Raw genomic sequence first — 24,380 nt, forward strand, 5'->3', positions numbered from 1 at the left:
TTGTTTTATACCATATAAAAAAAGTTGGGCTGGCTGGCCGGCTTTCACGTCCAGATGGATGGACCAGTGGGCTGATAATCCTAAATTAATCTAAGTGCATGATGAGTATAACAAAAACGTTTATTCTTCAGTTGTTTTTTTTATCTGAATTACAGATCAACCATGCACAACTAAATCTAAAATAAATGTATTTGCCCACTAGTTTAATTATGAATTGCTTCTCGCTCGTGACTTGGACACGTCAAGTACACCACTTATTCCCATTACCCTGGCTAACGAAGCTGCCGCCTGTCAGGGGCTAGCTGCTCAGTCCGAAACCACAGAATGTGGGCCAGCTGCCTTGAAAACACAGCACACAAACAACGTAGTGACAGTTTTTTATTTGACACATTTTTATTTAATTTTATCCTCTTCTAATCTTTATTGTACCTTCAGAATGTGAAAAGGTTACATTATAATTTATTTGACTCTTAGTCCATGGCCTCGTGCGAGCGGGGTCTGGCCCCCTCCACCAGCAAATATCCTTTTGGCCACCCAAGTTCAGTTTCTCCTCCCTCGCGGTGAATTGCTGCCACGGTGCCCCCCACACAACGGTTCAGGTGGCCCCACAGCCAAGAGGAGCTGTCTTGGCCACACAATTATGGAAATGCTATTCAATGGCTTGTGATGCACTATCATCTAATAAATAATATTTACATTATTATTAAAAAAAACTATTACTGGCTTATTGTAAATGTTAAAAGAATGTTTCTAAGTATTTACTCCGCAATATAAAGAAAGTTTTAGAGGAATAAGTCACTCCGACCCGTTTTCTTTCATCGCGTGTGATGACATTTTATTGTTTTCGGTGTGCCCTGTGAAGGCTGTTGCAAACCCGGAAATAGCTGCCCGGAGGAAGATGAAGAAGCACAAGAACAAGGTGGAGGCGCAGAAAAGGAAGTTGGAGGTGCTTCGTCCGGATTACAAGGCGAAGCGGCAAAAAACCAAGAGCGTGCGTGAGCTTGCTATTTTGGAGTGAGGTCTTGGCCTCACGGGAGGACTTCTCACTTGCTCCTTGCCGCTATTTATGATGCCTCGGTGAACTCAAGAGTTCTTTGTGTCCCACAAATGGTGGCCTAGACACTGCAAAAACTGGCAATTTGGAAGGGTGTGCTTTTATTCAGATATTTTTTTTTAGAGAACATGTAAAAACAATGTGTGAAACCAGTGTAAGATTTACGTGCGTTGTTACACGCATTAGGAATGAAAAATGTTCATGGTAAAATTATATGGAATTCATATGAATGATGTGTTTAAACATTTTGTTTGTATTGTTATTACATTGTTAATGATGAACTGGGACTGTATTTGTATTAAAGACATGTTAATGCACTGGCGCTCTACTTTGCATTTTGTATTTGTGCTTGTGCACCACTGCCAAAGCAACATCACCAAATAATTAGCTTTAATTTAGAAGTCGGGGGGTGATTGACTAGGCCCAGGAGTTGGCGACCCAAATAACAGGAAGAGCCATTTTTCTCAAATTTTGTAAAACAAACTCAATATTTCAAGAGCACTGTGGTGAATATGAGACTGTGGTTCCTTAATAATTAACGTCACGAAGCAGCAGTCCTTAAAGCGCCACCGTACTCGGCTCCGGAGCCGCAGGTTGCCGACCCCTGGAGGAGGCAATGGCTCCGGGTGGTTATTGTTTATTGCAAAGATTACGGCGAGCCGTTATTGGCGAATGCTGTCATTGGTTACTGTTGTCAGAATGCGGTGTACTGGCAAACCCTGTGTAACGCAATCTACTGCTGTGTAAGTTCATTAAAATAATGCATTTAAGAAATCAAATGATAAAAAGCAGGCATTGTAAGGAGCTTTCGCCACACGTGGCAGTGGCGCGGTGTGTAATATAATTTGCGGTTGTGTGCAGTGGTTGCTGACTGAATATGCATGATGACCATGTGTGTGCTGACTATATTCTGACTGTGTTGACTGTTCTGACAGTTTGTGCATGTGTGCTGAATGTGCTATGTGAATGTATGTTTGCCTAACTGCGAATGTGTGTGCATGTCAAATGTGCGCTGACCAGAGGTGCAACATGCGTCTATTAGCCACATCTAAACCCACTAAGGTGGGTGTCATGAGTCCGAACACCCATGACATCCACAGTCGTAACTGTGCCACTGCTGATCGCAGCCAAAAAGCGTTATTTTATCCAAGTGCACCTAACGGTCACAAGTTTCCAGCCTCGCAAACTAAATGTCAAAATTTCAATTTAAAGCTTTCGTGACTGCAGGGATTCATCTTTTTGGTTCTTTTGGTAAAGTCACGTAGAATGGAAATAATAAAATAAAACATAAAAAAATAATTCTCACGACGTTTCGGCACAGTCTGTCGTCTCGACAGACCTGTTCTTCACCTGAGGACGGCTGCTTGCGTTGTGGCCGAAACGTCGTGATAATTATTTTATTATGTTTTATTTTATTATTTCCATTCTACGTAACTTTACCGAAAGAACCAAGAAGATAAATGTCAAAATGCCCAAACAAAGATCCAGGTGGACAAACCCGCATCGTCTGTGTTGATAATTTAAATCATATATAATGTGTAAAACAAAAAGGGTAATGTTTATAAATATTTGAGAATGTGTAAATTTTTATAAATATTTGTAAAGAAAACAGCTGACTTGTAATAATGTGAATGTAAATCTTGACTGAAAGCTTTCATGACGGCAGGAATTCATATTCTTAGGGTCTTTCTATGAAGTCACGTAGATTGGTTCTTTTGTTATTTTCTTTGAACCTATCTACGTGACTTTACCGAAAGACCCAAAGAATATGAAAATGTGAACGTATTGTAGAGCTGTAAAATGCTTACGGTGAAGCGGCGTGGATGTTCCATGAAAAGCGATAATTATAAAGTTTGTATTTACCACTTTGGCACATCTTATCAAAATACAAAAGTATGCGAGTACAAGTGCTGCATGTAAAATTGTACGTGACTATATAGCTTCATGTTGGTGGTATGTTCAGTACTTTTTACAGGGATAATTACCCTGAATGTAAACACCCATAGCCAGCAATCAAGACATAAATAATTCACATGCCTATTTACAAGGGGGCATAATAGTAACTGTTCACCTGCCATATGTCGCCCAGGTCGACAGTGTATAACCTTCCACAAACTTCACTGGTCATAGAAGGCATTCTCCAGCAGCATGTCGATTTACTGCTCTCGTACGCAGAGGGAGTTGAAACCCGCTTGCTGCCGCTTACCAACATCTGCAGCCGCCGCTTGAGAGAGCTGCTAAAAAGGGGGGGGGGGCCTTTGTGAGTTGCCTTCGAAGGCGGCAAGAACGATGCGCGGAGATGAGGGGGATGGCCTCGCCTCGCTGCGAGGTGGCGAGGGAACGGGGGCCGTGTCTGTGACCTTCGGTCGCAAGCCAAAGGTGAAGCACAAAGCGGCATCGCGTGCCGATGGGGCCAGTCCGCTCGGCCGTCTGCGGAATGGGGGTGCGGTCGCACCTCCGCGTGGTGATTTGCAGCGAGTGGTAATAAATGTGTCCGGAGAACGGTTTGAGACGCAGTTGAAGACGCTGGACCAGTTCCCAGACTCGCTCCTGGGCCACCCGGACAAGCGAGCGCGATATTTTGACCCACTCCAAAACGAGTACTTTTTTGACAGAAGCCACGTCAATTTTGATGCCATCCTCTTCTACTACCAGTCTGGGGGAAGGCTTTGCAAGCCTGTTGACGTGCCTTCGGATGTCTTCAGAGAGGAGGTAGAATTCTACGAACTCGGAGAAGAAGCCGTTGCAAGGTATGGAGATAATACACTTGACACCCCTGAAGAGGAAAACTTGCACGGAACAGACTTTCAGCAGCACTTATGGCGCTTGTTTGAATCGCGAGACGGTTCCATCGCTGCAAAGATGTTATCCCTCGTGTCCTTTGTGGCGACTATACTGTCGATTACAGTCATGTGTTTGGAGACACTGCCACAATTTCGCAAAGATAATCAAGTTCATGCCAATCGTACCGAGTTCAGCATTCGGACAAGCATCGACTATCTCGATCCTTTCTTCATGTTGGAAACGGCGTGTGTTGTTTGGTTCATATTTGAGCTTGCCGTTCGCTTTTACGCCTGTCCAAGCAAGACGTCCTTTATGAAGGATTTCATGAATGCGATCGACATCCTGGCAATAATGCCATATTTCATCACGGTTGTCTTGGAGATTATGCAACAGCAAGATCAGACGCGGAAACCTTTGCTGAAGATCATACGCCTCGTAAGGGTCTTGCGAATATTCAAACTGTCTCGTCACTGCCAAGATCTGCAAATCCTTGGGCTGACGCTGAAGGCCAGCCTGCGGGAGCTGGTCATGCTGAGCTTTTTCCTCTTCGTCGCTGTGGTCATATTCTCCGGTGCGATTTACTACGTGGAAGCTGACGACCCGCAGAAACACTTCACCAGCATCCCAGACGCCTTCTGGTGGGCGGTGGTCACAATGACGTTGGTTGGCTACGGAGACATGTGGCCCATGACGGTGGGAGGCAAGATTGTGGGTGCGCTGTGTGCTATCACTGGAGTGCTCACCATCTCTCTACCAGTACCCGTCATTGTTTCAAACTTCAAATACTTCTATAATCTAAAAAACAAGAAGGGCATTAAGAGATGTCATCGTTGCTAAAGCCACCTTACCCGCTACGCTTGACCTCCAACATCTATTCTGACAGTCTCCCACATCTGATCTCATGAGGTCTTCCTCTTAGTCACCAGTCTCGTGGAGACCGGGCCTCCTCCATCTCGCACACGTGCAAGTTATGCAATCTACTGGTGCTTTTGTGTTCATGGCTTGAGATATATTTAAAAATCAGCTTTTCCTGGATCCTCTGCTCTCTCTCTTTTACCTTCACTTCTCGAGTTTGTGCACATTCCAAAATATCTTACATTTTACATAATAGACGGACTCTCTAACATCTAAATGATTCCGTCATAGTCCTTTGATGCTGTACTAATCACGTCACACCTCCCCCTGTAGTGCTTTCTACTTCCCTCCATTCTTGTTCCTGCACAGATTAAAATCAGCACACTTTTCTTGATATTGCAGCGACAGTCAATACTTTATAGCAAACATATTGGGCTACACGGAATGTAACCGTCCCCCCCCCCCCCCCCCCAGTAATTTTTTTAATGTTTTACTTGCTTGTATTGTCTCATACGTTATTTTTCTCTCCAATAATCTAAAGTTGCTTTAGCATATAATCCATATACAATTTGTATTTAATGTGCATTGATTAAAAAGTGCATTAAACACGTATGTGCTACTAAGAAGGCCTATTGCGTGAAACGTCGCCTTTTATATATATTTTTTCGTTTTAGGGCGATAGTGTTGAGTTTTATTCATGAATCAAAGAATTGTCACATGCCTAATCATGTACATATACTCTTATATATGATGCTGCTGCCATTGCAGTAAGTAAAGTATGGGTATTTTTTAGACTACCCTGGCCATAGTGGACTGCACTCATCTGCACTCAGGGCCTGGCGTGAACGGATTAAAAAACGTGACTCCAGAGTTGGCTGTGCTCGGAAACAGGACACTCCGACCTCCCCCGGTGGCAGCATGGTCCCGAGCGGTCTTTCAAATGCTCCCATCTGGACGTATCAGACCAATTTATAACGTCACGGATCTACTTTTAATAAGGGAAGGGAGAGTAGCAATGCAAGAATGGACCAAAAGCAGCGTGGGCCAACACATGCAGTGAACATGGCCTATAAACAAGGTCATTAGATCATAAAAAAACATTCATACCAATATATAACAGGTGACATTTCGGGCAATTATATAAGTTGCCCATTTAGTATTTTTCTTTCAAGGCACTGTTATTCACGAATGTGTTGAGTTTTACGTTAATTGCGTTTGTGTGCCACGACCAACGCAGCCTTACCAAATAATTGAAATAGAATAATCGCATTAGATTAATACATTGGTTGTTGCATGCTGCCTGATTTCCATTGCATAATCATTTCCTTTCGTGCTATAGGCACTGTTGCATGAAAATAATAAGAAATAACACTTGAAATTTGGTCAACGTGTTAAAATCGTGGGTTGTACATTAAAACATGTAAAGTGTGCAGAGTTTTACCAGCATGGCAATGAGCAATAGATATTCAAAATTACTCACTAGACATAATATATTGGCACTCGAAATGTATTGCTACAGGATACTGCATCTAAACTGGCCCCAAAGAGTGACCAACGAGCCCCCTGCCCATGATTAGACTTTGATAGACTTCGCAAGCTCTAGATTGGCATCTGGGTTAACTGGAATCAGGATTAGGATTTTACTCGTGCCTTTGCCTTGATTTGATCTCGCCTTCAGATAACTTTGATATTTGGCTTGGTACCCTGCATTTCCTCTTACATTTGAGTTAAAGCCTTGTAGTGTTGCTTTTTTATAACCTAACCAAGTACTTTTGACTGCAGTTAACTTTAATCTTACTCTTGGATTGGTTTCAATTTCCTCCTAACCCTAAAAAACATTGTATACGCCATTGTGTTGTTCTTTGCGACTCCGTTTACTCGATTTCTCCTTGCTCCGGCCCTTGCCCTGGAATCTGGTTTTCGTCACATCCACTGTCCAAGATAAATTCAGCCCAGACTATTGTACAACTCGTTTTGTGTTTTATTTAAAGCCATTGTAAATTGTTACATGGGTGAGGATGAAAACACTTTTCTGACGAGACAAGTTGTGACCGTGCCGGTGCACGTGGACCTCCTAAACGAAATCTGGTCTTGGCATTTTGTAAGTTCTCGAATGTTGCCTTCCTGGAGGCGAAAGCCAAGACTGACCCACCTCACATGTATTTACACTGTAAATATATTTCATCATCTCGCCGAGCTACTCTGGTGCGATTTAACATTTTGCGTGCGTGTGAAAACTTCAGAGCGTTTTTGCGTACAACTTTTCGTTGTAAAACTTAAGTAACTTACTTCCGCTTCATAACTGGAACGTTGTCCTGCCAAGATATTTTCCATGGGGGTGCTGTGCAAAGAAAAGGCTGTTGTAGATAGTCCATTGATGTTATTTTATTTCTAAATATATTTTGTCTTTGAAAGGAATGTGAAAAAGTGTATTAATTTAAAGGAGAAAACCAGAAAGTCAATGTGCCCTGCACATTTTGTTCAACGCAGTGGTCAGCGATGAGATGTAGACATTTTAAAAAACACACGTGTATGCAAGGCATAACTTTGCCATTGACCATATTACACAGGTCAGAAAATGTTGTGTATGTCACAGGCAAAAGTTTAATGCAAGGACCTTTGATCGTGTGTTGGTGTTACACTTTCAGGGGGAAAAAATACATGTGCACTCGTATCACGTGGTATGTTTTACATTTGCCACTATGTAGTCAGACCTTAAGTGCTGCTTCAGAAGGATAAATTCGCCAAAATGTCGGAATCTACCCTTGTGTGACGAAACATATTTCTTTACTTAATCAGTTACTACGTATGCCAAATGTATACTACTGTTTTTGAAAGATGTGACAGGAACATATGATACGGTACCTTTGAAACACTCATAGGTAATAAAATAGTCATCCGTGTCAAGCTTGAGCATTTCATTTTCTAAAAAGTTATAAAATATCCAGTAACAAGTGCAAAATTCGTTGCAAACATTTCCAATAACACGAAAATTGACACGACCTCTATACGTGTGTTCATTTACCTATAAAATATAATGCTGATAAAAGAGTATGGTGATTGAAAACATTAACAATCAAAAACAACATTTTGTTAGGTCTATTAATATCTCAAACCTCAATACATGCACTTTCCTCTTACCAAACACAGCGATAATATGATATATGACATACACAAACATATTCCTCAAAAGCAAGATTGATAAATTTTATCCAAAGCATGGACTTGTCAGGTAACTGCATCAAACAAACAAAATGGGGGCCCATTTAGCACAACCTTATTTCAAACAAGATTACGATATAAAACACCAATCAAGAACTCGGACGTACTGTGTTGCTGTGTTAGAATTTGAAACTCAACCCATTCCTTATCAATAAAAATGTTGTCTCGCCCATCTGCATTAATGCACTGGAATTCTATTTTTCATAACTGGGCGCCACGGTGGGGAGATGTGAACTCCCTCGCCTGGTATACGGGAGTTTGTGGGTTAGATCCCGAATCCGACCTTTATGCCTACTGTATATTTGGAGTTTGCTTGTCCCTCTCACCCCGTGGTCGTGTGGCCTTTTCTCCGTTTTTTCCGGTGTTTCCCGAAACATTTAGAAACTTGTGCTTAAGAGTATTTGGCTGCTATAAATTTCCACGTAATAAGCCACTTTAAGCAATCATTTTTGGCCATGTCGCATCTGAAAAAGAGCCATATAGCTCAGTGGGCCTTACCTGGTAAAATAAAAACATGTTTTAGTTTGATAGTTTTTTTTTACTGTTGGGTGCCAATACATGAATTATTTTGTTTTATATAAACTATTGTATAAGGATAATTAAAGTAATTACTGATTTATAATAGATTTTTGGGTTCGGTCATGCAAGTTTCAGTCTTAAGACCCTTGAGCACCCGGGATAGCTCAAAACATTTAATTGAAAAGTGTGTGTACAAGCTTTTAAAGTGAAATTATTATCTAGTTCACCGGTATGTGGAAGAACAATTCACACAACCAATTATAGCAATTACGAGATGAAACTTTTCGCTTGAAACTAAATTAAGCATCTTCAGGAAATCCAGGAAGTTAGAATCAAATCCAGGAAGTCATAAAAAGGGGCACCACAGTGGCGAAATGTTGCGTACCTCACGGCTGAGGTTTCGATCCAGACCCTGACACCTGCATATTTGGAGTTTGCATGTCTGCCTCCCCGTGGTCACGTGGATGTGTTTCAGATTCTCCGGTTTTTCCCTCCACATTTAGAAACATGCATTTAGAGGATTTGGCTGTTATAGATTTGCACGTGATATGCCATCTCGTAAAGCTTTTAATTGTGGCCTGATCGCTTCTGAAAAAGAGCTATATAGCTCAGTGGGCCTTACCTGGTGGTGGAGGGTCTTACGACTGAAAAGGGTCTTGCAACGCAGATCGTGACATAGCCTCACCCAAAATTCAACTACGAATTCTAAAATTGTCTGTGAAAACCTCTGGGGTTATGTTCAAATTATTCCATTAAGCGTGCCCTCAAATGCTTATAATTTTACTGAGGTCCAGGGATATAATTTTACAATTTGCAAAACACCACGTGTGTGTGTTTGTGTGTTGTGCTCATTCTTTGGAGATCTTTTTGGACAGCTGAAAGCCATGGAGAGACTTGTGAGAGTTGCTGCGCTCCTTTTGCTGGACCTCCTGCAGTTGTCTCACGCTGCTTCGAGTGCTGCTACTGCTCTTGCAGTTGTCCTTGTTCTTGCCTATCAGAGACTCGAGCAGTTGCATCTTATCCTGTTCTTCCTTCAGGAAGACATTGACCAAATACAGCTTCTCCTTCTTCATGCAGTCCTCGATGTCTGAAGGGATGTCCTCAATCATCCAGTCCAGCATGTTACTCAGGAACATTACAAGATTCTGTAAAACAACAACTTCATAACGTTTCTTAGGGAAGGGCTTCTCATGGACATTTCGTGGCTTTCAAGTGTGCTGAAAAAAACATCACGAGGTCTATAGCAAGAATAATTTTGGGTCCTAGTTTTGTCTTGCTAGGTCAATACGATGCTACGATGGCAAATGTATATGGACAACCACATGAACAAAACACTTCGCTGTGGGGCCACAGCTTAGCAGCTCCAGCCACCTCAGGCTGTGATTTTTAAACATTATCAACTGTCATGAAAATCTCTAAACCACAGATTGTTATGCAAATATTCATTCAGATGTGGAAGACTCAGGTAAAACCCTGTTAATCTGCTCTTAAAGGAAAACGAACATACCTTTATTCTAATCCGACCACACCTTTATTCTAATCCGACCACATGGTTCCAGGAACAAAAACGATATTTTCAATGCAATGCCATAAACTCCCTTCTGAATTCCCAATGCCCTGCTTCCTACACTGCTCCATCAATGACCGCATGCAAAGGATTTCCTACTTATACAAGTTTAAGAATAGCACACCCAGTTTTCTATTGAGATATTTGTGCTGCTGAAGATCGCACTCAAGCTTTCTGGGGTTTCATTATATACTTTATCTTTCACATAACCCCAACATTCAACCATGCAGTGTAAACTACTCTATGATTCACATTTTTTTTACAATGTATGATATATTTTTGGACATCTAGGAAATCCAAATTCTATCATACTTGCTTGCATAAACAGTTGTTAAGCCCGCTACTTTATATGAAAATAAATTAGCCATCAAGGCCACAACCAAGATGGGTGCCACTCAAAACTTAAGTGTTTTATTTTCAAGGGCACGCCGCCTGATTTTATTCAGTTGCCTGTTCAACTGAAGCACTGCAAGTTTGAAGACAACCCTTCCACATTTACTGGTTGCTCAACGGAGTTGAAAATATTTCATGACGGTCAATAGGATAGGTATCCATGAAGAGAGTAGAACGAGATTCTCTGCTGTTGACTTTTACACAAAAAACCAACAAATTGATAATAGGGTGCAATCACGGAAAAGTGAAACTTAACTCTTCCATATGCACGTTGAATGTGTACTCACCTGAAAAATAATAACAAACGCCAACCGACCAGCCAGAATTATCCAATATGTCTTGGTGTACTGGTAGGGGTGATCAGACCAGGGTGGCTCTAGATAGTCCCTGAACCTGCAAAATATACCAATATTTATTTTAACAAAAAAACATTCCAATTCAATCACATTTCAACCGAGCATTCGTGGCAAACTAAGCAAATCACTCTACTTTAATATTCACAGCAGAACTTAATAATACACTTTGGCGAAGTTAAAATTGTTTATATATTATAGCCTTTCCATTAAATAGTATATGCAACAGCATTGGGATTCATTTCGTTTCCCTTGAAGCTGGAATTGCTCATACTAACCATCTGAAATAAGTAGGAATATATTGTGAGTTGATAAAATAGGGTTTGAAGTATTTTATTGATGCAGCTTCTGTTGTTTATATAATTTCCTCAACACTACGACAAGGAACGTGTACTTCAAACTCAAGATTATGTTCACGATGGGTATTCAACATTCCTGTGGTGGATGCCAGTATCTCCGAAAGACAATAATTTTCTTCCCACAAAGTGGTACTCTCTGTAGGCCACCGTCCGAGGGATGATAGGCTAAGCTGCACTTAGACCAGGATTTACATTAAGGGACCTCCGATCGTGATACGAGCATTATTTTGGAGTGCCACCAAACGGGTAAATACATTTGCATGAGCGTTTTAACACACTATAATTTCGGCGGCCTAAGTTTTGTGGAGGGCTTCTCGGTGCTTCACGCCTCACTTGTCGCCCCCACTTATGTCCTCTTCTCCCCCCCCCCATATGTGCAGATAATACTAACTATTGTATATAGGGTGTGTAGGCATATTTGCCTACAAAATACATTTCTTTTTTTGGGTGGACAAGTTTTGTAAACCTGTCGGATCAACTTTTTACCCCCACATCTGGAGGTGGGGTGGGGGGAGGTCCACATTCTTTCACTTTTTGAATAAGGCCTTCTGAAAGGCTTTTATTATTTAGTTGACAGACAAATGGAACACCGGGATTTTATAACAAAAAGATGCTTTGCAATTGTGCAACACTGCTGTATTTGGAAAACCGTATTTGCAATCTGGCATATACAATCTGCTCTCTTATAACACGGTAGTTGCCTTCTTGAAGAACACCGCGTTATGGTAAAATCGCGTTGAAATAAATAATATATAACATACTGGCAGGAAGTACCCGGCGTTGCCCGGGGGAAAATGTATATATTTCAAAACTTATCTCAAAAACATAACATGTACATACGCAAATGCGAAACTATTGTGAAAGTGCAGCGTTCTGTTTGTCTGTCCATTTGTCCATCAACAAAATTATAAGAGGCTTGCAAAAGTCCTGAATCGAAAAGTAATAGAAAGTGGCAGGTAAATAGTTGATCTAAAAGGTTTCCGAAAATTGTCGACCCCCCCCTGAAAAAATATGTTTACCCCCCCATAGGCATATATATATATATCTATACACGCTACATACAAAAGAGTGAGTCGTTTCTTGTGACTCTATAGTAGTATCTGGCTCTACAGTAGTATCTACTGACTCTGTAGTTGTATCTGTAATATCTCAATTACGGCAGGAGACGAGTTGACGGGGCAGCACTTATTTATTAACACTGATGCAACAGTTACAGGTACAGCCGAGATACAGCCTACGCTACACGTGCCTAACTCGGCCACGCTCTCAGGCCCTCCGGCTACGCTCTCCCTACGGGGAGCTATCGGACCCGCCTTACCAGGCACGGGTCTCGACCTCTGGGTTACACAGCCCGGCCCTTACAAGGACATCGGGCCGTGAATCCCAAGGTCTCGCCTCTGAGCCGCACAGAGTCCCGGCCCTTACAAGGGCAGCGGGGCTAGGGGTCTCAGGGCCCTATCTCTTCCTCCGTCTTCTGTCTTCACTAGTTGACTTCTCCCCGAGCGCTGCTGCGCATCGCCTTACATAGCCCTCCGCGCCAGGGGGCGGGGCCTATGCGGACCACGAAGTGGACACCTGCCTGCGGACCGTGATGTAGCCACCCACTACGCGCTGTCTCACGATCCTCCCCGCCTGCGCATACCACCTCTATATCACCCCCCTCCACATAGCTCACAGCCGGCTCGGCTGCAAAAAAACTCTCCGCTTGTGCGCCCCGTAACACCAACAACAACAACCAACCACAACACAACATAACAGAACACAATACAACACAACACCGTGAACCCCGCAATAAATCCGAACACTCAACCGTAATAACAATGAACATATGTACACACCGACGAGTAAAACCAATAAATGATATACAAGAATGACCTGTACAGCGTCCCCTCGACCCCCCGCTCGCCCCTTAAACGGAACATTAGAACGGACGGACGGGGAACGCTGTGACGAGGTGACCCGGCGGAACCGCCTCCCCCTCCCAGTCAGGAAAAGTGGCGTGACCTAGCGCGGGTCCGCCTGGCCGGTCCGTCGTACGGCACAGGACGTGTTTGACCGTCCGGCGGCTCCGGCAGTCCAGGAAGGCACGGAGCAGGCTTCGAAGATCCGCGATTGCCTCTGGGAACCGGTCGCCGACGGTCAGCAGCCGTCAGTTCCGAGACATCTGGGAGCGGATCAGGCGGAGACATGTGAGGATCAGGCGGTGACATTCCCCTCCCCGAGTCGACGGCCACATCACATGATCGGTCATCACGACATGAAGGAAGGCCATATGGTGCCGCAAAAGGTTTCAGCCGGGAGGGGTGAACGTACCAACGGCGTTTTCCCCACTTTATCTGAATGCACTGGGGTCATGCAACACGCACGACTTCCACGGGTCCCCGCCATGGCCTCAGCAGTTTCGGAGATGTAGCCAACGGCGCATGCGGGCAGTGCAGCCAGGCCCTATCGCCCGGTTTCCATTCGTGCATGTACACCTTCCGTGCCCGCAACCGCTCATTAGCAATCTGGCGAGACCTTGAATTCAGCCTCGCAGCTTCCCGCGCCTCGGTCAGTTTAGCAATGTTAAATTTATTATGGTCGGCCAATTTAGATTTAGCACGTGGATCGGGAATCCTCAGCTGGGCCTCCATGGGCGGATCGGCCTCCCGACCGTACATGAGATAAAATGGGGAAAATCCTGTCGCCGCATGGGGGGTCATCCTGTACGTGGCGAGGACACCAGGGACCTGCAAGTCCCAGTCAACCTGAGCCTCGCATACCTGTTGGCATAACATGGAAGTAATCGTTCTGTGGAGTCGCTCCACCATCCCATTAGTCTGTGGGTGGTACGGGGAGGTACGCACTTTTTTTGTACCCAAAAGGTCGCACACCTCATGCAACAAAACGCTCGAAAAAATGTTTCCCTGGTCGGTCAGCAAGCGTTCGGGGGCACCCTTGTCCAAGACATAGCCCTGGACAAAGGCGTCCGCCACGGCCGCCGCCGACTGGTTGGCAAGCGGCCACGCCATGGGCCATCGAGTGAAGTATTCCACGCCAACCAGCAGGTACTTGTTACCCCTAGGCGTTACCGGAAAGGGCCCCAAGATATCCAGCGCAACAAGTTCGTTCGTGCGCGAGACTTGAATAGACTGTAGCGGTGGATTAGCCGCAATGGGCGGCGGTTTTCGTTGAGCGCACCCCACACACCCCTTGAGTATGTTCACCACATCACTCCCCATACCCGGCCAATAATAGTCCCGCAAGAGCCGTTCGTGAGCGGCCAGAACGACTCTACCCCGCATAGCAGACGGCACGACAAGCGCATGTCGCCGGGACATACTGTCCCACCTCATAAGGAGGCCCTGTTTGACCACCTAGGAGCCGACTCCCTTTTCCCCTCCCTCGGGACCCTTCGCCTTATGACGCAATGTGAGTAGGGAGCTGTCGGCCATTTGGAGTCGGCCCCACTCAATAAGAGGCAACGCGAGTAACGAGTCCCCGCCCATGGGAGTAGCGGGAACGTCGACCCGTGGCGCATCGGCGGCAGCGACCAACTCTCCCCTGGGGATGGCGACATGCGGCTTACAACGCGCCGAACCCAGAAGACATGCACATTCCGAGCGAGGCGACAACCGCGACAGGGCATCCGCGTTGGTGTGGCGCAATCCCTTACGGTAAGTGGTCGTGAATTGGTAGTCCTAGAGGACCTCCAACCATCGTGATAATTGACCCGAGGGTTGGGCGACACGCAACGCGTATTGAAGCGCCGCGTGGTCCGTATGGACAGTAAAATGACGGCCGTAGAGATACGGTCTAATTGCTGTATAAAAAAAACGATAGCCAGCAACTCGCGACGGGTCACACAGTAGCGCTGTTCCGCTGGCGACAAAACCCTGCTACCATAGGCGACCACCCGTTCGACTCCCCCGATCACCTGTGAGAGCACCCCCCTAATACCCGTGTTACTGGCATCCGTGTCAAGCAGGAATGGTTTTGTAAAATCAGGGTAACACAAGGGCGGAGCACTCACCATGGCGTTCCGAAGGGAGCAAAACGCGGCCTCCTCCTCCGGCCCCCAACGAAACCTCACCCCTTTCGCTGTCAAAGCATGCAGGGGTTTGGCAATGGTGGAAAAGTGCTCAACGAAGCGGCGGTAGTAGGAGGCAAACCCAATGAAACTGCGGACCTCAGTAACTGACGTGGGCGTTGGCCATGAACTGACACAGTGTGTCTTCGCGGGATCGGTGGAGATCCCCGAACGGCCCACAATGTGCCCCAAGTACCGTACCGATTCCCGAAGTAGGTGGAATTTACCCGGTTTAAACTTCAATTTAGCAGATCGCATTCAGAGGAACACCCCCCTCAAGCGTTGGAGGTGCTCCTCGAAAGTTCGACTGAAAACGATGACGTCATCAAGGTAAATCAAGCAGGTATCCCATTGGAGGCCTGACAAAACCAATTCCATTAGCCTCTGGAACGTCGCGGGAGCAGAATGAAGTCCCATGGGCAACCGATTAAACTGAAATAGGCCTACCGGCGTCCGAAAGGCGGTCTTTGGTTTGGACTCCTCATCGAGCGGCAATTGCCAGAATCCCGATAGCAGGTCTAGCGTCGAAAAATAACGTGCCCCCGCTAAGGCATCCAGAGATTCATCCATTCTGGGGAGCGGATACGCGTCAGCCACCGAGATCTTATTAAGGCGGCGGAAATCAACACAAAATCGCAAGGACCCATCGTGCTTGTTTTTTAACAAGCACGATGGGAGCTCCCCATGCACTGGATGAGGGCGAAATGATGTCGGCGGTCAGCATGTCATTAACGGCCGATTGCACATGTTCCTTCTCGGCTGGGCTTAACCGGAAAGGATTCTGCCGAATCGGGGCCGCATCACCCGTCTCAATGTGGTGGCGTAACAGGTCAGTGCACCCAATATCATATTTATGTTTGCTGAACACGTCCGAAAATTCGAGTAGCAGGGCACGCAGCGCCCCCAATTGCACACTGGACAGGTTACTGGAGCCCGCACACGAGTCCAACCACTGTTGATCTTCCCCCGATTGAAGATGCGGACCCGGAGTGGGATCAACGTGCGCAATGAGCTGCTCATCCACGGGCACCGGCGCCGCGTGAGCAAGCACGGTGCCCTGTGGAATGACGGCTGGCCGCGACCCCGCGTTCAAAACCATGACGAATGGATCCCTGTCCGCTCGTACCATCGTCTGAGCCACCGCCAAGTCCAGACCCCCAACAGCTCTGTTCGACGGACCCAACAGCACGCCCTGCCCCGCCGTATCCCCCCCCAAAGGCTTCCGTTACCGGAGGGGTACCAGCATCTGCGATCCCGGGGGTACGTGCACCGTTTGGGTTGCCAGCGCTTGGACCGTCGCACAAACCGTGCGCAGTTTTGTAGGGCTCGACAAAAATGAAATACGGCGACCCGATGGGAGCTCGATACAACCCTGATCGATGAGAATTTTAATCGGCGTTTAGCCAAAAAGTCCGTGCCCAATAAACATGGAACCGCCAGGGAAGAAGAGACCAAAACAGGTCCCGCCAATTTAATATCCCCGATACAAATGCTCGCCCGAATCTGGCCGACAATACCCAAAGAGCCCCCGTTCGCCGTATAACAAGGCATGTCTACCGGGAGCAGGGGTCGACATTGGACGGGGAGAATGTTATAAATAAGGTCAGAAATGATAGTTGCCGACGCACCCGTGTCAACCAGCACCCGGACCTCAACTCCGTCTATAAATCCCGTAACTACGGACGACCCGGCCGACGCAGCCACCATTCTGTGGGCCAACTCGGACCATTTGACCGCTCCCAGCCCCTGTACAAACCCCCCTCGCCGAACTGAATCCCCGGCCCCCATACGCGTTCCTTCCACCACGAAGTGGCGACCCACGTGCGACGTGTATGTGGACCGAGCATGTGTGGTGCCGCGACTTGCCGGGGGTAGTTGGGATGACTTTGGGCCTTGGTCGTCGTCCAGCCGAGGTCCCGTGGCGCGCTGACGCGGAGCGCGGCACCCGGACGCAACGTGGCCGCGAAGGCTGCAGTTGTAGCACATGACGAGAGACGTCGCAGGTTTCGGTTGCTCCAGCTTGCAGGCCGATCGCAGTGGCGAACGACCTCCAGACCTCCAATCCCCCGGTCTCGCTGTAGCGAATGCCTCTTCCCGAGGTAGAACGACTTGGGGGTCGGCGTCCGCCGAGGTAGGAGTTGAAACCGCGGCTGATGCACAGACGACCGTCCGCTTCCGTTTCAGGACCTCGTGTGCATGGATACTCGTAGCAACCCGCAGGAACAAATGTCCACCTCGTCCACCGTGTTGATAGGGACCCCCAGGTCCTGAGCCAACGCCAGCAGCTGTTCCATCACCATGGCGTCCTTCCCCTCCTCGTCCATGCAGGGAAAGGCGGCGTCCGCGAGAGCAAGCAGCGCTGTGCGGTAGGCGAGTGGAGTTTCCCTGTCACCCTTCCGTCGCCCGTAGAATTTGTGGCGGCAGGCCGAGGGTGGTCCATACACCCTGGCCATGAGGCCCAGTGCGGCTTTGAGTGTGGAGCGGCCCGATCTCGGGGTGGACCTGAAGGCCGCGAGCGCGTCGTCGTCCAGCGTCGTTGGTAGCGCACGTAGCGCCGTAGCGTCGGACCACCCCGACATTTCCTGATGGGCGAGGAATCTCCGCTGGAAGACTCCCCAGTCACCCCCCTCAGCTTTGAAGGCCGTCAACGCAGGTAGTCGCTGTTGAAACACCTGGTCGTCTTCCGATAGATTATTTTCCCGCGCTGCGCCGTCGTTATGAGAAATGGCGGCCCCGTCCATGGGTGGTTCATGGCGACTTTTGGCGCGCGCCGATGACGCGAGCGGCGAAGAGTGGAGGTCCCCGGTCACATGGTGGTCGCGATTCCCGCCAACCGACGGACGATCTGTAAAAACGGCGCCATTTTCAATGTCCGAGGCGCGAAGCGCATTTTGGCGGGAATCTCCTGCGCGTTCCTTCGCCACGCTCGCCGTCGTCCTTCCTCCTCCAGATGCGGTGATTTCCGCCAAAATTGAAGCCGCGGCAAGTAGCAGCTCCACCAGGCGAGAGTGCTGATCCTGGAGTCCGGTGTCGGACCCGAGCGGAGCGTCGGGCATCCCCGAAAGGTGCTGCGGTGTCGGCATCTCCTCTTCCTCTCCTCCCGAAGCTCGCTGGCCCGATTCGTCGTGGTCGTCTTCCCGGTCTCGCTCGTGGGTACGATTAGTCTTCCTGGTATCCATGTTTCGAAGACAGTTTCACTTTTGACGCCAGTTGTAATATCTCAATTACGGCGGGAGACGAGTTGACGGGGCAGCACTTATTTATTAACACTGATGCAACAGTAACAGGTACAGCCGAGATACAGCCTACGCTACGCGTGCCTAACTCGGCCACGCTCTCAGGCCCTCCGGCTACGCTCTCCCTACGGGGAGCTATCGGACCCGCCTTGCCAGGCATGGGTCTCGACCTCTGGGTTACACAGCCCAGCCCTTACAAGGACATCGGGCCGTGAATCCCAAGGTCTCGCCTCTGAGCCGCACAGAGTCCCGGCCCTTACAAGGGCAGCGGGGCTAGGGGTCTCAGGGCCCTATCTCTTCCTCCGTCTTCTGTCTTCACTGGTTGACTTCTCAGCGAGCGCTGCTGCGCATCGCCTTACATAGCCCTCCGCGCCAGGGGGCGGGGCCTATGCGGACCGCGATGTGGACACCTGCCTGCGGACCGTGATGTAGCCACCCACTACACGCTGTCTCACGATCCTCCCCGCCTGCGCGTACCACCTCTACATATCTACTGACTGTACATTAGTTATCTACTGAGCATAGTAGTAGCTACTGACTGTATAGTAGTTACTGCTGACTGTAGTAGTATCTGCTGACTCTATGGCAGTATCTGCTGACTCTATAGCAGTCTCTGCTGACTGTAGTATTATATACCGACTCTATAGTAGTATTTACCAACTAAAGTAGTAACACTGACTCTACAGTAGTATCTAGTGAATATATAGTAGTATCGATTTACTCTATAGTAGTATCTACTGACTATAGTAGTAACCACTAACTCTATAGTAGTATCTGCTGACTCTATAGCAGTACGTACTGACTCTATGGTAGCATCTACCGACTCTGCAGTACTATCTCCCGACTTTACAGTAGTTTTTACTGACTACAGTAGTATCTACCGACTCTTTAATAGTATATATCGACTCTATAACAGTAGCTACTAACTTTACAGTAGTATATACTGACTATAGCAGTAGCTACTAACTCTACAGTAGTGTAATGAGAGAGCGCCATCTAAGGGATGACGATGGGTACTTGCATAGTCACCACTGGGTAACTAATACTCAATCAGATGGTAGGGTTCCATTGGGCCAAAGGTAATGGGCAGAGCTAATGGGTATGTACGGGAACCTACGGGAAGGTTCCACGAGGGGGCGTGGCTAGAGGCGGACCTTGCTCCGCCGACCGGAATATAAGGAGAGGCAGTGGGAGGACTCGAGGTCGGTGTGGAAGCCTGGAGACTGGACTGCATCATCACCTCTATTCACCACCGGCCATGTGGCGGGCTCTGTCAGTGAAGCCTACTCTCCTCCCAGCACGCTGCCAGCCAGCCGCAAGCGTGGAGAGAGAGAGACACGCCGCGACGGTGGAAGAGGGAGAGCGCACGTCACGGCAGTAGAGAGAGAGAAGGAAGCCATCCGGAAAGAGAGAGCGGAGCTGTGCAGTAGTTGTTAATAAAAAGGACGCCAGTCAACAGTTGTCGTGGAAGTGCTTTATTACAACTGGAGTCAGAAGTGGTCCTTCTAGAGACAAGAGAGTACAACTGAAAGCGAAATATCCAAGCATCTAAAAAAGGAGAACCCACCTGTGGCATTTTCTGATGACGACGAGGCTGGTGAAGTCACCACGCCAGAGACGGACGGTGCAGCTGCGGCATCTTCGTCACAATGGGCAGAGAACGGCTGGAAACAGGTGGAGGAGCAGCTGGACTCACTCCGGACGGTGCTTCTCCAGCTGGTGTCACTTGTCGCATTGTCTACGGTGACGGGGCACCCACAGGAGGGTTTGCCGAGTGGTGACGAGCAGAGGCTTCGGGATAGAGCCTCGGAGGGTCCCCCTGCGGAGTTGACGGTCGCCATTGCAGGCGCGGGAGAGCTGTCCGCCATTACACACGCTATGGAGACCATCTGGCGGCCCATCAAGATGTTTGCGGGACGCCGCCATCTTGGGCAGTGCTGTTGAGGCACGGTTGGAGTCCGCGATTTCTGTGGAGCCTCGTGGTGCGCAGCCGGTGGAGGCTGCTGCTGTTAGATGGAACGGAGCCGGGCTCAGCCGCCATCTTCCTCAAGTCAAGAAATTTGTCGCTGCAGGCTGCGATTGGAGCGCTTTCACTTGGTGCTTCGAGGCGGCGTTCCAGTCAGTGCACTGGTTGGAGGAAGAGGCGTTGGTCGCTTTACCGACCGTTTTGGATGACGATGCGCTGGCGGTATTTTGATCGATTCTTCCTGAGAAGAAGAAAACATTGAAAGATGTGTACGCGCAAATGGCAGAGGTCTAAGAACCGCCCTCCGATACTCAACGAAAGTTCATGCAGTATAGGCGGGGGAGTTCCAAATCCCTCCTTGCCTACCGTAGCATTGATGGCGTTGGCTGTGTCAAGCAAGAAGTCCTCAACTCACTGATTATGGGAAGAATGCTGGCTTTGGCAAGGGACATGGGGGTGGTTCTGCCTGCTTGCGGTCATTAGCCGCAAACATCTCGATGGGCCGCCAGATGCCTGAACGTGCACGGGAACCTACAACATTGGACGCAGATGGCTGCATGGACGGGGGATACTGTTCGCGACAGTGAGCCGAAGGGTTGGTCGCCAGTTAAAGTCATCCACAATCCAGACGATGTGCCTGCGGGGGGTGATCTTGCGGTGGCTGTTCCTCGTTGGGATCGACATTGGGGCGAAGTTCAACATTGCTGGGGGTTCTACGGCCCACGGGTGACGATGGGGCAGCTCGCTGGCCGGCTGTCACATGCTTCAGGTGTGGCCGGTTGGGCCACTTTGCGCGGGATTGCCGGAGTCGCCCTCGTTCTCCGACTCCGCCTGCTGCTCCGGCTCTGACTCCTTCGTCGAAGGCCCAACATCTTCCCATGCAGCTGCCGAGCCCTTGACTGCTGCTGCTGATGCCGACCCCGTATGATCCAGCCCAGCAGCGACGGACTTCACCACCCTTCCGCTGACTGCCCTGCCTCCTGCCGAGTTGACCCATGCAGGGCTGGACACGGATGCAGGGGATGTTCCGGCGTCGCGGACCCGTTCAAAGATGCCCCGATTTCGTTAACGTTCATATGTGCCTTTGCCTGTGTTGGGTATTGGCCTTACTTTCTTGTTCTTTTTCGATTTAAAGCTTTCGTGACTGCAGGGATTCATCTGCTTGGTTCAATTGTATTTTATTGTTTTATTTTTATTATTTTATCATTTCCCTTCTACGTGACTTTACCGAAAGAACCAAGAAGATGAATTCCTTGTTCTTGCGTTCTAGAGGCGGAGCTTGTTCCGCCGACCGGAATATAAGGAGAGGCAGTGGGAGGACTCGAGGTCGGTGTGGGAAGCCTGGAGTCCGGACTGCATCATCGCCTACCTCTACTCACCACCGGCCATGTGGCAGGCTCTGTCAGCGAAGCCTTCTCTCCTCCCAGCGCGCCGCCAGCCAGCGGCGAGTGTGGAGAGAGAGAGAGAGAGAGACGCGCTGCGACGGTGGAAGAGGGAGGGCTCGCATCACGGCAGTAGAGAGAGGGAAGCCATCCGGAGAAAGAGAGCGGAGTTGTGCAGTAGTGGTTAATAAAACGGACGCCAGTCAACAGTTGTCGTGGAAGTGCATTATAACAGTAGTATATTCTGGCTATAGCAGTAGCTACTAACTCTATAGTAGTATATACTGACTGTAGTAGTATCTACTATAACTACAGTAGTATATACTGACTATAGTAGTAGCTACTATCACTACAGTATTATATACTGACTATATAGTAGTATCTACTATAACTACAGTAATATATATTGACTATATAGTATCTACTATCACTACAGTAGTATATACTGACTGTAGTAGTATCTACTATCACTACAGTAGTATATACTGACTATATTGTAGTATCTACTATAACTACAGTAGTATATATCGACTGTAGCAGTATCTACTACTATCACTACAGTAGTATATACTGACTGTAGTAGTAGATACTATCACTACAGTAGTATATATTGACTATATAGTATCTACTATAACTACAGTAGTAAATATTGACTGTAGTAGTATCTACTAACTCTACAGTAGTATATACTGACTATAGTAGTATTTGCTATCACTACAGTAGTATATACTGACTCTATAGCAGTATATACTAACTCTACAGTAGTATTTACCTACTCTACAGCAGTATCTACCGACTCTATAGTCGTGTATACCGACTACATAATAGTATATATCGACTCTACAGTACTAGCTTAATAGTGCCGTGGTGAGGCCTAGTCCTGTGCAGAGCCCCCGGCCTTGCCTAGATTGCCCAGCCGGCCGAGGTGGCACCATCCCCCCACCTGCTCTACAGTAGTATGTACTGACTATTGTAGTATCTATAATAATATCTGCACACATTGGGGTGGGGGGGGAGAGAAGAGGACATCACACTGTGAATAATTTACCTTAGCATTGTGTATTTTTTTTGCATTTATTACGCGAATGATGAATTTTCCCCGCACCCACCGTTCGCGTGTGCTTTGCATGCGCAGATGCGTGCTTTGGTGCGCGCTCAGCGTAGTAATATAATAATAAATAGGAACAAATGGTTAACTTCACTTCTTTACATTTGACAGATGGGAAAAAGAAATTGCGATTTGTCGATTGGTGGGCTTATTGCGTCGTACGTGTGTAGTTTGTTGAAACGTAAAGCCAGCAGTTTGTGAGTTAAATGCGTCACAAGGTGTGTCCACACACATACAGACAGACGGACAGACAAAACATGACCTTTATAGGGAAGAAGGGTAGAGATAACGCGTGAGATGCATATGAAGGTTGACCAAAGATTGAGGTGCGTAGGTAGCATCTAGAAGCACCCAGCAATTCCCCCTGCCGAGGCAGCTGTACAACCGCTTATTCCGTCTCGCGCGACGTAGTTCTGTTCTCTCAATCGCATTATATCCAATTCGCATCCACTTGATAAAAAATATGTTCCCTCATATATTTATCGCGTTATGAAAACATACGTTATAGGAGAATGGACTGATTATACAAATTTAAAACAAAAATAAAGCAATTTTTTTTTCTTTCAGGTTATATTGTGATCCAGAATTTTTGCTGTTAAATTTTCTATTCAGGTAAAATTCTCACCCTAACACAGCCACCTTACTCACCAAGCTCGAGGTTTTTGCTTTGCGATCTCCCATTAACATGCTAATCTTTCACATTAACATAGCCACCTCAGGGCGCCCGCCGTGGAGGCTGCTCAATGATCTTACATTATCATGCAAATTTTTACTGGGCAGCCCTTTTATTGGTGGGAAAACCCACCACCATCGCGGTCGCTGCCCACCATTTACATTAACATTGGCTGCTGATGTTTGGGCTACGCCCATTTCAAACATTTATACAAATTTACCTTTAGAAGCTAACTCCCTCTTCCTGATGATGAACGCTTGTGTTGCGATCTAAACGTCATAGTTTTTGGTTATTTTCTTTGAACCTATCTACGTGACTTTACCGAAAGACCCAAAGAATATGAATTTCTGCAGTCACGAAAGCATTAAGTCAAGAGTAACATTTTCTCTCGAGAAAAACAATACAAAACGCAATGAAGTACAGGACCTATACGTTATATTTAATATCCTCCACAATTACCACGATTATTTGTACCTGCACAGTGTATAGTTGCTCTCGATTATAATGCCTGGTGCGTAGTCTGACACATTGAAGTAAGACAGTGTGTAGTTGACGTAGCCTCTCAGCGATCCATCAGGACTGTAGAAGTACATGTAGATCAGCCGTGGCACAAAATCTGAAGTCAGGGCAATTACTAGGGCCTGCAAAATGAACACAAGAGTAGATTACATGTGAATCGAGAGAGAACAGGTATGCAAAAATGCTCACTATACACACAAATCCACAGTACAGGAGATCCTTGTATATGGCTGCTTTATATTTCGTTGTTTTGACCAATCGTAGGCAATATCTTTTGTATATCAGTTTAGCTATCACGGGGGTTAGTTTTGGCCTTTCGTG

The 24,380-nt window shown here is 47.3% G+C and overlaps 3 protein-coding genes across 4 annotated transcripts in view; 2 read left to right on the forward strand and 1 right to left on the reverse strand.

Annotated features, from left to right (window-relative positions):
* Positions 1–1,371, forward strand: part of UTP20 (UTP20 small subunit processome component) — a 116,636-nt gene extending 115,265 nt beyond the window's left edge. For both annotated transcript variants that reach the window (XM_078596680.1, XM_078596679.1), the window contains exon 63: positions 863–1,371. In XM_078596680.1, coding sequence (XP_078452806.1) covers positions 863–1,018 — 156 coding nt within the window. In that variant the 3' untranslated portion in view covers positions 1,019–1,371. The remainder of the gene's footprint in view (positions 1–862) is intronic.
* Positions 1,372–1,480: 109 nt separating this feature from the next.
* Positions 1,481–8,085, forward strand: LOC144720185 (potassium voltage-gated channel subfamily A member 1-like). Its single transcript, XM_078596682.1, is given in 2 exon segments — positions 1,481–4,633; positions 4,636–8,085. Coding segments are annotated over 2 exon segments (1,311 nt in total). The 5' UTR covers positions 1,481–3,343; the 3' UTR covers positions 4,657–8,085.
* Positions 6,659–24,380, reverse strand: part of LOC144720184 (anoctamin-1-like) — an 87,163-nt gene continuing 69,441 nt past the window's right edge. The window contains exons 21-23 of the mRNA XM_078596681.1: positions 24,015–24,181; positions 10,682–10,787; positions 6,659–9,579 (exon numbers count right to left, since the gene is read on the reverse strand). Of these exons, the coding sequence (XP_078452807.1) occupies positions 9,283–9,579; positions 10,682–10,787; positions 24,015–24,181 (570 nt within the window). The 3' untranslated portion in view covers positions 6,659–9,282. The remainder of the gene's footprint in view (positions 9,580–10,681; positions 10,788–24,014; positions 24,182–24,380) is intronic.

This window comes from Lampetra planeri, chromosome 8 (assembly GCF_965212315.1).
Source record: "Lampetra planeri chromosome 8, kcLamPlan1.2.h2, whole genome shotgun sequence".
In the NCBI taxonomy this organism is placed as follows: domain Eukaryota; kingdom Metazoa; phylum Chordata; class Hyperoartia; order Petromyzontiformes; family Petromyzontidae; genus Lampetra; species Lampetra planeri.